The sequence below is a fragment of the Macrotis lagotis genome, chromosome 2 (genome assembly GCF_037893015.1).
Source record: "Macrotis lagotis isolate mMagLag1 chromosome 2, bilby.v1.9.chrom.fasta, whole genome shotgun sequence".
NCBI lineage: Eukaryota > Metazoa > Chordata > Mammalia > Peramelemorphia > Peramelidae > Macrotis > Macrotis lagotis.
Window position 1 is genome coordinate 103,895,387 of NC_133659.1, and position 16,028 is coordinate 103,911,414.

At 40.6% G+C, this 16,028-nt stretch overlaps 1 protein-coding gene across 2 annotated transcripts in view; it reads right to left on the reverse strand.

The window, feature by feature from the left end:
- Positions 1-16,028, reverse strand: part of ETNK2 (ethanolamine kinase 2) — a 28,689-nt gene that overhangs the window by 3,221 nt on the left and 9,440 nt on the right. For both annotated transcript variants that reach the window (XM_074222433.1, XM_074222434.1), the window contains 4 exons: positions 12,556-12,698; positions 11,544-11,627; positions 534-703; positions 155-228 (listed from right to left, as the gene is read on the reverse strand). In XM_074222433.1, coding sequence (XP_074078534.1) covers positions 155-228; positions 534-703; positions 11,544-11,627; positions 12,556-12,698 — 471 coding nt within the window. The remainder of the gene's footprint in view (positions 1-154; positions 229-533; positions 704-11,543; positions 11,628-12,555; positions 12,699-16,028) is intronic.

Sequence of the window (16,028 nt, forward strand, 5' to 3'; positions counted from 1 at the left end):
GATTTAAGTGGGGAAGGATCATGTTAGGAAGTAGGTGATCACCTATTCCTTGGTTCACCCCTTCACTGGACCAGAGGACTTTCCCTACTACTACTACTACTACTACTACTACAACTACTACAACCCCATCTCTTTTTGTCCTCTGCCCACTCACCTGAGGAAGTCAAAGTCGATGGTAGAGAACTGGTTCTGGATGAGAGCCCAGAATGCCCAGAAGAAGTGAGAGGCCTGGGAAAGGAGCAAGTAAGGTCAGAGCAGTTCCTTCTACCCTCTCCCCATCACCCACCTCTAGAACTGAAGACAAACAGCAGTGTTAATGAAGACTTTCTAGACTAGAGCAGCTATACATTTTCCATTTGATGAAGTGTTAGACAAGGTTTAGGGAGGTTCCATGTCTACCACCCCATTACTTTTAAGTTTGTTTCCTCATGTTTTCTCCCACTCCGTAGCCCCCACCCAATTCCAGGTTTGACACTGAGGTCAATCTGGGGTGACTAGCACTTTCTCCTTTCTCTCCAAGTTTAGACTCTCACCAGAGCAAACTTGTTAACTTGTACATAGAGCTTCTCCACCTCCATGGGGGTCACAGTTGTCCCACCCCAGCCTTCCTTGCAGAGCTGCTTGTGGGCTTGCAGGTAGTAATTCAGCCAGCGAAGTTGAGTCTCCCGGCTGGGGTAGAGGCTATAGTCCACCTCATTCACACCTATGAGACAGAGGTCCTAGCTCAATGGAGGTTACTTAGAAAAGGTCATTCTCAGACCTTCCTGAGCAGGATGAGATCACAATTCCTTTCCCACCACCAACTCAGTCTCTTTTGACTTGGGAAATCAATCAAGGGCCTTGCCCACAACTGTTTAGACCTTTGGAAAGATGATATTCTTGAGGTTCTTCTTCATGATCTAGTCTTTTACATCAATCCCTCTTCTCTCCGACCACAAAAACAATATTTCCAACTCAGGTCTTTTAAGTCTCCATCTTAACACCCCCCCCCTTCAATGCCACTCACCTCCATCCCCACTATATCACTTCTCCTCACCCCATCAAGAGATTAAGGTTATTGTTTTTCAGAGGAAGCAATGAAAGACTCAGTTTTGGAACCAAGCCTACATCTAAAATGTTATGATTTTTCAAAGTCCCCAGTCCTAGTATCAACCCATCCCTGCACTAAATTCATTGCTTAACCAGTCAACAAGAATAACAGGATCACTGATCTAGAGTGGAAAGAGACCTTAGAGACCAACTGAGTCCAAACCCTTCATTCTACAGATGAGAAGCCCGAGGTCCAAGGAGATAATGTTACCTATCACATAGAGGTGACCCTGAATTCTTAAGGCAGTGCCCATGGACTGAAAATTAGGGTAGGTCTTGCTTTAAGTTAGAAAAGCTTTGAGAAACAGATTTTGGAAGAGACTCAATATTGCAAGGACTACCTTAGCTAAGTTGGGAGTTGCTCATAATCAAGATCTTGGCCACTAGGAGATAGAATTTTCAGCTTTGTCTGCTCATGCAATCATCTATCTAATAAGGCATTTGGGGGGGGTGGAGGTGAGAGAAGGCCACTGACTCTTAAAGTATTGACCACTTAAAAGCAGAAGAACTGAAATCAAATGCTGACTTGATTTTACCCTTTTAGCTGGGTAGTTTGGGGCAAATCAATTTAACTTTCTCAGCTTTACCTTCATCTGAAAAATGGGGATAATTATACTTCATATGACCTCCCTCACCCAAGTTCAAATCCTAGCTCTCCCTATCTCCCTTTCTCTGGCAAACCTTAGATAAGTTACTTTTGGGGTCTTCATTTGTAAAATGAGAGGTCAGACTAGACTTCTGAAGTCCATTTGAGTTCTAGATCTAGGTTCCTGTGATGCAGGGGATCCAACATAATTGGATTAGAGGGATTGGGAGTCCCTTTCTTTATCTGTTGTCTAATACAGCCAAAATATTGGGGCCAATAGTCAGTCAAAAAAATATCAAGCAGTTGTAAGACAGTAATTTAAGTGCTAGGGACACAAAGGAAAGGAAAGGAAAGGAAAGGGAACCCATATCCCCCTCATCCTCCATGCCAAAGCTGGAATTAGGACATAATCAAACCACTTGTCTTTTTGGGGAAATTCCAAATGAACTTTGCTCATAAAGTGGATGAGAAAAGGAATTAAAATACTTTAGGAATTAACCTTCCTCTCTGACCCCAGGCAAGACTTTCTATATAGCAGCTGAGTGCTTGGCAGGACATGGTGCCACTGCTGGTGCCAGGCTGAACATTGAGTCTTTCATAGGCTCCTTCCTCCACCTGATCAGCTGGTATCCACTAAGCTAGGAAAGCAAGGGAGGGTCTATGGTTTCTGTATTGGACCTATTTCCTTGTGAGCTGTCTTTGAGGTGATTGATGATGAGCAAATGGCTTACTGGACTCTAGGGAATGGCAGGATTTACTCAGATGTAATTGCTGCTTCCCTGTCCTCAACACACACACACACACACACACACACACACACACAGTATCATGACTGGATTGATTCAGTAAGAAAAGAGAAGAGTCAAGCTAGTAGCCAGTCCCATCAGCTTATAGGAATAGAATTGGTTGGACAAGCTTTTTCTTTATACAGGCCATTCCTCTGGAGTATCCTATGATTCAGAATGTCAGAGCTATAAAGTCCCTCAGCTACTGTCTCTTCTTGCCTCCTAGCCCAACTCTGAAAATCAGACACTCTACCTTGGCTTGGCTTGGTTCTACTAGTCTCACAAATGGAGAGCTGAAAGAGACCTCAGAGGATGACTCCAGTCCATCCCTTGTATCTTGCAGATGAGGAGGGATGTGTCAAAGGGCACACAAATACTGAGCATCAAAGGTGGAATATAAATCCAGTTGTTTGAATATCCAGGGTTTTTTCCAGCATAACATCCTGCCTCCCTAGTAGACATAGTCAATTGGCCCAAAAGATATCCATTTTCTTCACTTAGGGCAACTGATCAATGTTGGGGAGGCATTTTGAGGGAAGAACCCCAAAAGTTTTCTTCCTTCCCCTCTCCTCTACTATTATGTCTTCTTTTATTTTTAAAAGTAGAGCCATAGAGATTTAGAAAGGGTTCAAAATGAGGGCCCTGAGGTTCCATATGTTAAAAGATAGGTAAGGGGACCTAAATCTCACATGTTCAAGATGCAGTCTTAGAATTATAGGACCATATATCTAGAGTTGAAAAGGACCTCAAAGGTCACTTGTTCTAAACCCCCTAATTTTACAGCTAAGGAAACTGAGGCACAGCAAAATGAAGAGATTCTACAGGTAGTGGGTAGAAGAGGTGGGATTTGAAGCCCAGTCCTTTGACTCTCTGCACTATTACACACAGGTACCTTATATTTTCATTTCACTGTCCTTTACTCCTAAAATAACAATTCTCCAATTTGACCAAAAAAAACTTACTATTTGTTTCTTCTACACATTGCCTTTTTTTTGCCTTGGCTATCTCCCTGACCTGTACAAAACCTCATCCTCCTCCATTTCCCTTAAATCCTCCAGTCTGGACTCCAGATTCCAATCTTTCAAATGAATTCAACAGATTTATTATATGGGTATTATCTGGGAGGCATATAAGTACTAGAAATAAGAAAATAGAAACAGTCCCTGCCTCCAGAGAACATATTGGGGGGGGGGACAACATGAACATAGAGAAATAATTGGGGCAATCAATAAATTAGTAACACCTGAGTTAAAACTCGAGGAAGGAAAGGTTTTTAAGGGATAAGACAAAGGAGAGGAATATATTCTGGATAAAAGAAGCCAGTTTGAACAAAGGCAAAGAGTCGGAAGTGGAATATTTATTTTTTTGAACAGCTAGTGGCCAGTTTGACTGGAATGTAGACTTTGTGTGAGGGGGTCATCTGTATTGTCTATAAAGGCAGGTGGAACTATATCATTGAGGGCTTTAGCAATCTATCTTTTTAGGAGGCAAAAAGGAGTTACTGAAGATTTTTAAGCAGGCGAGTCCCAAGGTCAAACCTTGTCTTGAGAATATTAATTTGGTAACTATCTGGTGGTTAGATTAGAGGAAAGGGTATAAGAAGGAAGACTAACCAGTTAAGATATTCTTATAGAGCAGCTAGTTGGCCCAGTGGATAAAGCACCAGCCCTAGAATCAAGAGGACCTGAGTTCAAATCCAGCCTCAGACACCTAAAAATTGTGTGGCCTTGGACAAATCACTTAATCCCATTGCTTTAAATAAATGAAAAGAAGATTCTCTTATAGCAGTCTCAGTGAAAGATGATGAGTATATTAACTAGAATCATAGCCCTCTGAGTGGAAAGGGACAATTCTCAAAGAAGACTTGTTCAAATGTGGCAGCTGACTGGATTAGGGGATATGGGTAAGTGAGGAAGTGAACCTGGGGAATATGAAGGATAGGTGGTGCTTTCAATATCAACAGGAAAATTTGGAGAAGGGGTGGTAAAGGAGGGAAAGATAGCAAGGTCCATTTTAGATATATTAAATTTGAGATACTTATGGGACATGCAGATAAAGATTCTACCCAGAAAGCACTTGGTACTATGGACATGAAGTTCAGTAAAAGGGATTAGCACCAGATAACATAGAACTGATGACAACACTAAAAGAGAAAGAGAATCTATCAGAGGAGCAGTGGCATTTTGAGAGTAATGTCTTGACTTATAAATGAATTGGATTTAAGTGAGGCAGAATTGCACAAAGTTGTCACCCTCACTCTCTCCTCCAGAATCATGAAAGTCCAATGGCAGGTCAAAAGACAACATGACTAGTGATGACCTGGAATGCACTGGATGACCTTGGTATCTTTAATATCTCACCAAGCACTAAGGACCTGCTTCAACAGCCATCATGGCCATTGAACAAATTATTCTTTATCTGTCCATTCTACCAGTTAAGTCTTCACATGTTTGGGGTAGACATCTCCCCCTAATTTACCAATTACCTTAAAGGGTTACCTTTAATCTGTTTTTTTTTTAAGTTTATTTAAGGTAATGGAGTTAAGTGACTTATCCAGGGTCACACAACTAGGTAATTATTGTGTGAGGCTGGATTTAAACTCAGGTCCTCCTGACTCCAAGGCCAGTGCTCTATCCACTGCACCACCTAGCTGCCTCCCTTTAATCTGGTTTTAGTCCATCAGTCAAGATGGTCTTACCAGCTTCTTGGGAGCCACAGATGAGAGTTGGGTGACAGATGAACAACAAAGGTGAATGAGCAGCCCTGAAAAGGGCTCAGTAAGCCCTCACACCAAAGATACTGGTCCTCCCTGAACACCCCAAACATAGAAAACCTAGATAAAGAAGAGAAGGGGTCCCAGAACTACACTTAAGGGACTCAGTCAGAGAGACTGAGAATAGTTCAGAGAAGTAAGGGGAAAACCCAAAGAAAGGAATGTCACCCAAAGCAGAGGGAGGAGGAGGAGATGATCAATGGTATCAAGAGCTTCAGAGAGGTTAAGAAGCAGAAGGGCTAGGAAAAGACCGTTGAGTTTAGTAGTTGAGACATAATTTTTAAATAGGTAGAGGAAGAAAGAGAGGGAGGGAGGGAGAGAGAGAGAGAGAGAGAGAGAGAGAGAGAGAAGATGGGAAGGGGAGGGGAAAAAGTGGAGGGAAAGAAAATGGAAGAAGGAGGAAAGGGGAGAGGAGGGAAGAAGAGAAAGAAAGGAAAAGAAAGGAGAGTAAGAAAAAGGAGAAAGGGAAGAAGAAGAAGAAGAAAAGGATTAAGGAAGCATCTATTAAGAGTCCATTATATGTGCTCTACACATTACAAATATTAAATTAAATGATCCTCACAAAAACTGTGGGAAGTAGGTACTATTATGATCTCCATTTTGCAGCTGAGAAAATTGAGGCAAAGATGAAGTGACTGTCCCAGGGGTCACACTCCTAAGTGGCTGAGGTCAAATTTGAACTCAAGGTCTTCCTGGCTCTAGATCCTGAACTCTATCCACTGGACCATCTAGATTCTTGAGATAGAGAAGGGAGCAGAAGGTAAGAAAAATAGAGGCAACAAATAGAATTCTAGGAGTTTAGAAATCAAAGGGAGGAGAGAATTCCTGCAAGCAACAGAAGATGAATACCAGGACCATGGCATGATTCCCCACCCCCCAAAATAGCACCAGAAGTCCTAAAACTTAAAGTGAACTAAGGATTATAAAGAAGAAGCTTTTAAAACATAGTGGGAAAGAGAAGAATGAAAGGGATAGGAGACTTGCTTGAAGCCAGTTTTCTCTGTCAAGGAAAATGACTTTTGGACTAAAGGGACAGAAAAAAATATGGTCAACAGATAGTTGATATTGAGATAAGTGAATAGATAGAACAAGAGAGGACATTGCATCCTGGAGGAATTCCAACTGTTTAGGCCAGGTGAACTCTATCTTCAGGTACTGAAAGCAGTGGTAGGTGTGATAGTCTGATATGATGGTCTGAGTCACTCCCAGTTATATCTGGAAAATTGTGGAGAACAGAAGAAAGGAGGAGGTCAACACTGGCTGCTGAACATGGCTTTGATTCCTGGGGATACCGTAGAAGGAATCATTAAAGAGATGGTTAATGAATGTCTAGAAAAGGAAGCAGTGATTACAAAGGGCTGGCATGGATTCTGAAAGAACAGGTCCTATCAAACTGATCTGGCACTTAACAGTGCCCAATACCCAGTAAACTTAATAAATGTTTATTGATTGATTGGTCTCATTTTCTTCTTTTCAAAGGGCCACTAAGCTGGCATATTAGAGAATGATGAACCTAGAATTTAGATTTTAGAAAATCATCAAAAGAATCTTATAACTATTCTTATGGAAAAGATGGGTTAGGAGATAATACAGACAGGCAGATGCTGAATTGGTTGAATGACTATGCAAAGGATAATCATTAAAGCAGCTATTTGGTCTGGAGCCAGGAAGACCTGAGTTCAAATCCAGCCTCAGCTATGTGACCCTGGGCAAGTCATTTCATCCTGTTTACCTTAGTTTCCTCATCTGAAAAATGAGCAGGAAAAGGATAATGTCAAATCACTAAAATATCTTTGCCAAGAAAACCCCAAATTGGGTCACAAAGACTTGGACACAACTGTACAAATCAGATTGGCAGAAAGTCTATAACATAATAAATCAGAAACTTGTACTTGACCCTGTACTATTTTAAAATAACTTAGAAAACGACACAGATACATACACCTTTGCAAATGACAAAAAAGTCAGAAGGGGTAGTTGGAAGTGGAAGACAGAGTAATAATTCAAAAAATGTTTACAGGATAGCTCATTGAGCTAAATCTTATAGGATGGAAGTCAATAAATGTAAAAACTTACACAGGCTCAAAAAATCAATTTCCTAAGTAAAGCGAAGAAATGGTTAGCAGTTTATTTTTTAAGAAATTTGAGGGGGGGTGCGGCTAGGTGGCGCAGTGGATAAAGCACCAGCCCTGGAGTCAGGAGTACCTGGGTTCAAATCCAGTCTCAGATACTTAATAATTACCTAGCTGTGTGGCCTTGGGCAAGCCACTTAACCCCATTTGCCTTGCAAAAATCTAAAAAAAAAAAAAAAAGAAATTTAAGGATTTGAGGTTTTGGTAGATTTCAAATCAATGGGTCAATAGTATAAAATGTAAGTTGGAAAAAAAGCAACTAATGGAGTATATAATAGAAGAAGCATAGCTTTCCGGAATTGGGAGATAAGAATCCTATATCTGTCTTGCTTGTTTTTGAAGAAGACCATGACATCAGGGAGGTGATGTCATGACAGGCACATGAATTGGATTTGAGTGAGGGGGTGCTGTGCTAAGTCACCAACCTCACTTTCTCCTCTAGAGCCACCTGGGTACAGTGGCCAGATATGAATCAGGATGATTGGAGATGGACCTGAATATGAGGCAATCAAGGTTAAGTGACTTGCCCAAGGTCACACAGCCAGTAAGTGTCACGTGTCTGAGCCTGGATTTGAACTCCTTACCTCCTGACTCCAGGACTGCATCCACTGTGTCATCTAGCTGCCCTAGGTCTTACTTAGATCATGTCTGGCTTAATATATGGAATAGCTGGAAGTATGGTGGGTAGACTCCAGGGCTGAAATCAGGAAGACCTGAATTCAAATCCAGCCTTGGATATGTACTAATTTCTGAGCAAGTCACTAAACCTTTATTTGACTCAGTTTTCACAATTGTACAGTGGGAAAAATTTAAAAAGCTCCTACCTCAAAGGGTTGTCATGAAGTTCAATTTTTGTTTTTTTGTTTTAAAAAAAATTCTTAGACCACTATCTGGTACATAGTAGGCACTATATAAATTCTTATTCCCTTCTTTTCTCCTTATTATGTTCAACTCTGGATGTTTCAATTTAATATGGACATTGATAAACTGAAGAGTGTGCTGAGTACGATAACAAGAATGATGAAAAATCTTGAATCCATATCATTTGTAGATTGATTGAGAGAACTGAGGAAGCTTCATCTAGAAAAGAGAAGACTAGGGGCAGTTGTGATAAGAAGACATTTAACAGCTTTTGAGTATTTGAAAAACTATCATGTAAGAGAAAAATTAGGTTTGTTCTGTATAACCTTAGGTAATAGAACCAAGACCAATAATGGAGGAAGTTTCAAAGGAATAAATTTACATTTAATGTCAGAAATTTAAAACAAAAACAAAAACTCCCAACTGAGCTATCCAAAAACTAGAATGGCCAGCCACTGGAGGGAGTGGGTTTCCTATCATTGGGAGTCTTGAAGCAGAGGGTGGAGGATCTACTGTCAAATATGGGGATTTTTTTGGTGGGGGTGGATGGGTTGGACCTGGGAATGCATTTTGCTGGCATGGAAGGAATTAGTCAATAAATAGAGATTGAAGATAACAGAAAGAAAGGAGATGACTGAAGAGGTAGAAGCTCCTGATAGAAACAGGAAAAAGATGGCACTGACTGGATGAACAAGTAACTGATCTTGGAAAAGAGAAAAGATACTTCTTCTTAAATGACAAACACAAAGGAAGAAAGAATGGGGCATTATATACAAGGAAAGTAGGGGGAAAGCTGGAGTTTATGGCAGATGTCCTCAATTTTCTTGGTAATAGAGGTGGTGAGGTCCTCTGACAAGAGAGAGGAGAAAGGAAATGGTATATTTCTCAAGATGTTATTGCTTATAGGATGGTGGAGGAAGAATTCAAAAGTAGAATTGAACTGGTCAACTCAGGTCACAATAGATGGAGATATGGGATAAGAGGAAGAGTGGAGGGATTAGGGATCAAAATGAGAGTGAAGGATAGGTCTGGGAGAAATTAGGAGAGACAGAAGGATAGGAGATTATGATCAGCCAAAAGGAATTTCAGTATATACACCATGATGGATGTAGGATAGTTTGGAGTGATGGTGAGATCCAAGATTTGATCATCTTAGAGGGAAGATGAAGTGATATGAAGATATAAGTCAAAGGAGTTAAATAAATTGATGAACTAGAATGTCAGGTATTAACATCATTGTGTATAGATAGGGAAGCCTCCAAAATATAAGGGCAAGGATTAAAGTGGAAAGAAAGACTGTAAGACAAGTACTGATCTCCTTGAGAATGGAAATTATATGGGGTTTTTTTTGGGGGGGGAAGGTGTTTCTGCTTGAAAAAGTCTCCTGATAGAATGTCTGCTGAGAGCAAGGACTTTGTATTTCCAAGCGTCTACCAATGGAATAGTGACTACTTAATAAAAGCTTCTTGACTGACTGATTAGGTGATTGATTGGGGAATGAGCCAGGGAGATGACAACAACAAATTCCTGAATATAAGGTGCTAAGACACAAATGGAATGAATCTTGAAGGAAGAGAGGTTGCTGAGTAATGGTGGCCAAGGGACAATTGGGAAGTGGTAGTAAGAAGTATACTGCTGCCTCTTCCTCTTGGCCCACTATGTGAAGGGATGAGATGGATTGGACACCTACTCCTGGAGAGGGATTCAGAGCCTTCTTCAATACCAAGTAGATGTAAAGACACTAAGAGATCTAAGGAGAAGGAGAAGAGTTTATTAGCAGTTAATGAACATTCAAAGGAAATTATAACTAGTGGAAGGATAGGGCTGAAGTGGATAAGGTTAAGAGGATGATATATAACCTATATCATGGCAAGGGAGAAGAGAAGGAAGGGAGGGAAAAAATGTGGATCTCAAAATGTTACAAAAAAATGGATGTTGAAAACTATTTTTACATGTAATTGGAAAAAATAAAATAAAAAATTTCAAAGCAAAGGATGGGAGAATGGTGAAAGGTAGGTAGAGGAATCTTCTTTGCTTAGGGAGGTAGAGGAAGGAGGTGGAAGTTTATCAGTCATTAGGCTAGGGTAAGAAATATAATGGCTATCACAGTGCTTGCCTTCTCAATAGGTGAGGGAAGGGCTGGAGGGAAAGAATTTGGAACTTGATAAAAAAATTTAAAAAATTAAATACAAATAAGAAAAATAAGATAGGGTAAATACCCTCCCATATTACCTTCCCCTTGCTAGCTTATATATCTTGCATGTATTTGGTTATTTGCATGTTGACTCCCCTATTAGAATGTACTTTCCTTGAAGGTAGGGACTGTCTCTGCTTTTCTGTGTGTTTCCAGAGCTCATTCCCTGGGACACAGTAAAGGCTTAATAAATGCATATTAACTAACTGAGTAAGAATAGCAAGACTTAGAACTATGAAGTCAATTTTCAAGGCTCATCATCACCAACACCAGAGGACTAATGGCGTGATGGTGATCCTGGTCAGATTCAAGTTTTAGACTGATCTCATTCAGTGTCAGGTCTAAAGTCATTTCAAGATGATACCTAACTGGTCTCTTGGTCTCCAAGTTCCCACAAAGGTAGCATCCTGAGGCATCCTTTGGCACCAACCCCCAACAGACCCTGATTCCCTGATACTCAAGATCTCATGGTACTGAGTGCTCAAATTGAGGAATGAGAATGGTAGTGACCAAGTCTCCAGGGGCTCAATTCAATTTAATCTTGTTCACAGTTCTGTAGACTTATCTCAAAATGATGAGGAATGAGGCACAAATCCCCACCTCCCTAGACTCCGCCTTCCCCACCCCTACACACACATAGGAGACAGTCTTCTCCTTCAGAAAGCCTTCTTAACCAGTTGGACCAAAACCCAGAAATAATTCACTTAAAGCTCATTGTTTCTCTCCCTGTTCCTGTGACCTGGGTGAGACACGAGGACAGTAAGAGGACAATGGGGAGGAAGAGTGTCTAGGACTCTAAATGTACATTGTTGGGTTCTGCATGGAGGGTATGACTCTGGACAAGGGGGAAATGATAAGGCAATAGCTCTAGAACAAGGAATCTTTGCATCTCCATCCCTCCTTGTGAGAGGAAGCTTTTAACTTTTAACTTTTACTATAACCTTGATTTAGCACAAAAAAGACCTAAATGCTGTAGAGATATATTTTATGGCATAAAATGTTTATAGTCGTGCTGAAAAAGTGCTCTTCATTGCCCCCCATTTAGTGCTCCACCCTAGGCAGCTGCCCTTATCTACCCTTAGTATGGGCTCTGACAAACTCTATTGGTTGGTTGCTTACTTACCTGCAAACTCATTGAAGTGATTGCCAATGTCAAAGGCTTGGTAATTGTAGCCCGCATATTCATAGTCTATGAATCTGACATGACCTGCAAATGAGCAACACAGGAAAAGTGATCAGGATCAGTTTTTACCATTTCCTTCCAAGAAGACTATATAGGCTTCTTGAGGACAGAGGCTCTATAATCTTCTAGCTCCCCTTCCCCTCTATTGGCTACCTCCAGCATGGGCTTCATTTCTCCCTTTCTCTCTAGATTAGAAGTCCCTTCCTCCACATTGAAGAGATCTAGAGTCAGAGGAACCGAGTTCTAATCCTGCCCCTGGTGCTTATTACCCATGTGACCTTGGAAATTTGACTGATTTCCCTGTGCCCAACTTTCCTCATCTATAAAAGGGTTGGATTTGATTGCCTCTGACATTTGGTTGCCCCTAACATTCCCTGCTTTTAAAAAAGCATAATATGACTAAGAAGTAATCTCTATCCTTAAGGGGAGGATTTTTATTAGATAAATGAGGGGATTCTTTCTCTAGAGTTCTAGAAGTATATGCTTGGAGGCAGGAGGATGGACAAGTGAACTTGAAATTAGAGTATTTCAGGATCAGAAGGAACCTCAGGAGATGTCTAGTCCAACTCACATTCTTAAAATCCTCTGTGGACTAGGAAGCAGAAGAAGGGGGAGAAAGAGTAGAGGAAGAGAGTGGAAGAGGAAGAGAAAGAGAATGGCAATAGAATGGGGAATAAGAGATGATGGGGGAGGGGAGAGAAAAGGGAAAAAGAAGGAGGATAATAAGGGGTAGGGGAAAGGGAAGAGGGAAGAAAAATGGAGAGGAAGACATAGAATGGAAGGACATCAAGACAGAAGACATTCCTAAAAATGATCCTAGCACTAGGCTGGATTCTCATCTTCAACTTCTTTGCTAGGCTATTCTTATCTAAGATCCCTGTTACCAAGTCATCACTACCTCCTTTCAATGATCCTCCCCACCCCAAAAACAACAGGACAGGGAGTTGCCCACCTTTCTTTTCATTATAGATGATATTCTTGCAAAGCAGGTCATTATGGCAAAATACTATGGGAGAATCCAACTGGGAAAGGTGCTCCTTCAACCAGGCCATTTCCTGCTCGAGGACCTCCAAACTGGGTATGCTCTGGGAAAGGCTAATTCAATAGGAGGTGAGGTCAGGTATGAGGGAGGATTAGGAGTGTAGTATAATGGATGGAAATAGCACTAAATTGAGACCCAAGAGACCTGAGCTCTACTCCCATCCCTAAATTTAAGTCACCAGCTCAATCACTTCACTTTTCTGGGCCTCAGTTTTCTGATCAGTAAAATGGGAATAATAATGACTCCCCTACTTACTTCATAGGGCTATTATGAGGACCAAATGAGATAATAGGAAAATATTTTTGGTATCATAAAGGGTTCCACACATCTAAGGTTTTATATTATGTGAAGGACAGGTAATGATATCTGCTAAGAAAGAATTAGGAAGGAAAGGTCAAGTCTTCAAAACCCAAGCCAAGAACAACAATAAAAAATTAGAAAAGTGAAAGAATTTCTCAAGACACTAAGAAGAAAAATCTAAGAGGCAGGGTTAGCTTAACTATAATGATTCACTGTTTTCTGCCAGTGCAAAAGAAATACATTTCTAGACTAATCCTAAATGGACCAATCATGAGGAAAGAGAAGCCTCTGTCTCAGTATATCTTCTTTTTCTTTCTCTCAATGGTCAGTTTAGCTACCAACTCCTCCGTGAAGCCTTCCATCTTCCTCCCAGATGAAAAGTGTTTTCTCTCACCTCAAATTTTCCTAGTACATTTTGGATTTCCCTTCCTAAATCATAAATACATTTCTGAACTTTTCCATATTCCTTCCAAGTAGAATAAGCTTCTTGAGGACAAAGGTTATAATGTTTTATCCTTTTTATCCCCAGTGCCTATCACAGTACCTTGCAGATAGGTCATTAATGTTTATTAAACTGATTTGAATTTATTGAATATTCAGTCATGTTAGAGTTAAAGGGGACCTTTGATATCATCTAACTCTTTTATTTTACAGAGACCCAAACAACCATCCTTGAATACTTTTGATATATAAGGATAAAGATGTTAGTTGGGTTCCCTTGGGTCTAATGCATACAGTGGGTCAGTTTCAGATTAATTTATAATATTCCTTGTTTGTCTAAGATTAGTTCAAGATTGGGTTGGATTTGAATGGGTTGGATGGTTTGGACTCTGGCTCCTAGAAAAGCACATAGGTTTGTATACAGAGTAAAACCAAATATTTGGCCCAGTTCCAGTAAAGTTCAAAGTGAACCAATCAGTGAAGGGGAGGAGGCTTGGATGAGTGTGACTAGATGTGAACTTTCTTTGAATCATAGATCTGTTTATTTGTGTTTTATCTTTCATAACAGTTGAACACAAGAGGAAAGGGAGGGAGAATTTAGAGACCTGATCTTCTGGACTCCCTCCAGAGTACAATGACTTCTTGAGGATGGCACATCCCCAGTAACCAAGTCACTGGCCCAAGAATCAAGACCAGGTCACTTCATGAGCCCTCCACACATGGCTTCTATAATACAGAATATTAGACTTATTATATTTGTTCTATAGAAGCGCTTTGGGATCACAGGACCTAAACCTCCCTCCCCCCAAATTAATATATACACACTCACACTTGGTGGAAGGAAGGTGGAAAGGGGAAACTGAAGCTCTGGAGGAGCTGGCCCTGTCTCTTCTCTGGTGAGCATTTGGAAACATTGGTTCAAGTGACTACCATCTTCCATCTTGACCTTCTCACATCTATTTGAGGGTTGTAGGTTTGGCAACTTTAGCATCCATCATCACCACAATAACACACTGAGTAGAAAAGTAATACTTTTCTTGCAGCTGGGGAGGGGTGAGAGAGGCAGAAGAGGAGAGAAAGAAACTACAAAAGGTGATAAAGCTCTGGCACTCCTCCTGCACAAGGAGCTAAAGATTTTCCAAGGAGAAGCTCAAAGTCATGAGACTTGTTCTCACCTTGGAACCCTGGGAGAAATGAAGGCATCTCCAAATCATAAAGCTGCAGAGGAGAGGGGTCTCTGTCTCTACAGTGGATGGATTCTGCCCAATGAATAAGTTGATGCCTGCTAGTATCCATCCTGTCAAAAGCCAGACTTTACCACCTTCCCAGGATGAATGCTTCCCCTGAATTCTTAAGTTTTTATTAGCAGAATCACTATTCTTCCCAGTCACCATGGTTCAAAAATTCAAGTCACCTTCTCTTTACCCTCCCAAACCCATCAACCAGTAGCTACACTGTTTATTCTAGTTCTGAGATGTTTCTCAAATCTGTCCCTTCCTGCCCATATCCATTGTCACCTTTCTAACTCAATCACGCTGATTGTCTGCCTGGTCCTCCCTTTTGCCCTTGTCTTGATCTCCTCTGTATCAGTTATTTGTGTCCTTGTCCCTTCCCCCCCATTAACATTTTGGGGGGGGCATATATCATTTTATACCTCTATATCCCACAGAGCATCCAGCTTGATGCTTTAATCATAGAAGAAACTTAATTAATGTTGTTGAATTGAACTGAACTCAGACCTTTGATACCTGTTTTCTTCTAAGCTATTGAATAGCATATTGGCTAGTTTTCCTGCCTCGAGATTCTCATTCCTTCCAATCTCTCCTATATGCCAAGGCCAAATTAGTCTTCCTACATCACCACCTTGATCAGGTAACTCTCCTGCTCAAAGAGTTCCTCAATGCATCCAGAATAAAATTCAAGCTCCTTATTTTAACCTCTCTGGATTGCATTCTAAAATTTCAAGGTGGGGGGGAGGTTAAAATTATACACTAAATTATCTTCTAGTTCTGTCTCAACACTGACATTCTATGTTTCCAAGAATAAAAGCTCTTTGCAAATATGTAAACATTATCTTGATCATTCATTATTATTATTATTATTATTATTATTATTATTATTATTATTATTATTATTATTATTTTCTGGTCATTGAGGTGGGGAAAGGGCTCTCTCCATGCTCCATTAACAGGATGAAAGGCATTTGAAATAGGAGACATCCAAGGACAAGAGGAGCGGCAAAGGATTGTTCCATCAGTGACATTTCAAGGCCACCCAATGCTAAATGTCCCTAAATAAGCGTTTGTTAATGATTAAGTGGGATGATCTAGATAAAGTCACTCTTGGTTGAAGGCTGGGAGAAAGTCACAGTGGGAATGGGAATTAATGTTTCTTTCTCCAACCTGCATGATCCTTTGTCCTCCATCTCTCCCTTGTCCCTTGGGTCAAAGAGCCTGAGTTCACATTGACTAGACAGGGAGCTATGGAAGGTAACTGGATCTAGGTAGATTCACTTGAGAGAACTAGTTCAGAATTCATTCTCCATCACTAGGCTATCAAGATATCCCATCTCTTTGGCCCTCTGTTTGCTGATCTGTAAAATGGAAATAACATTTGTACTACCTAATTCAGAGTTGTTATAA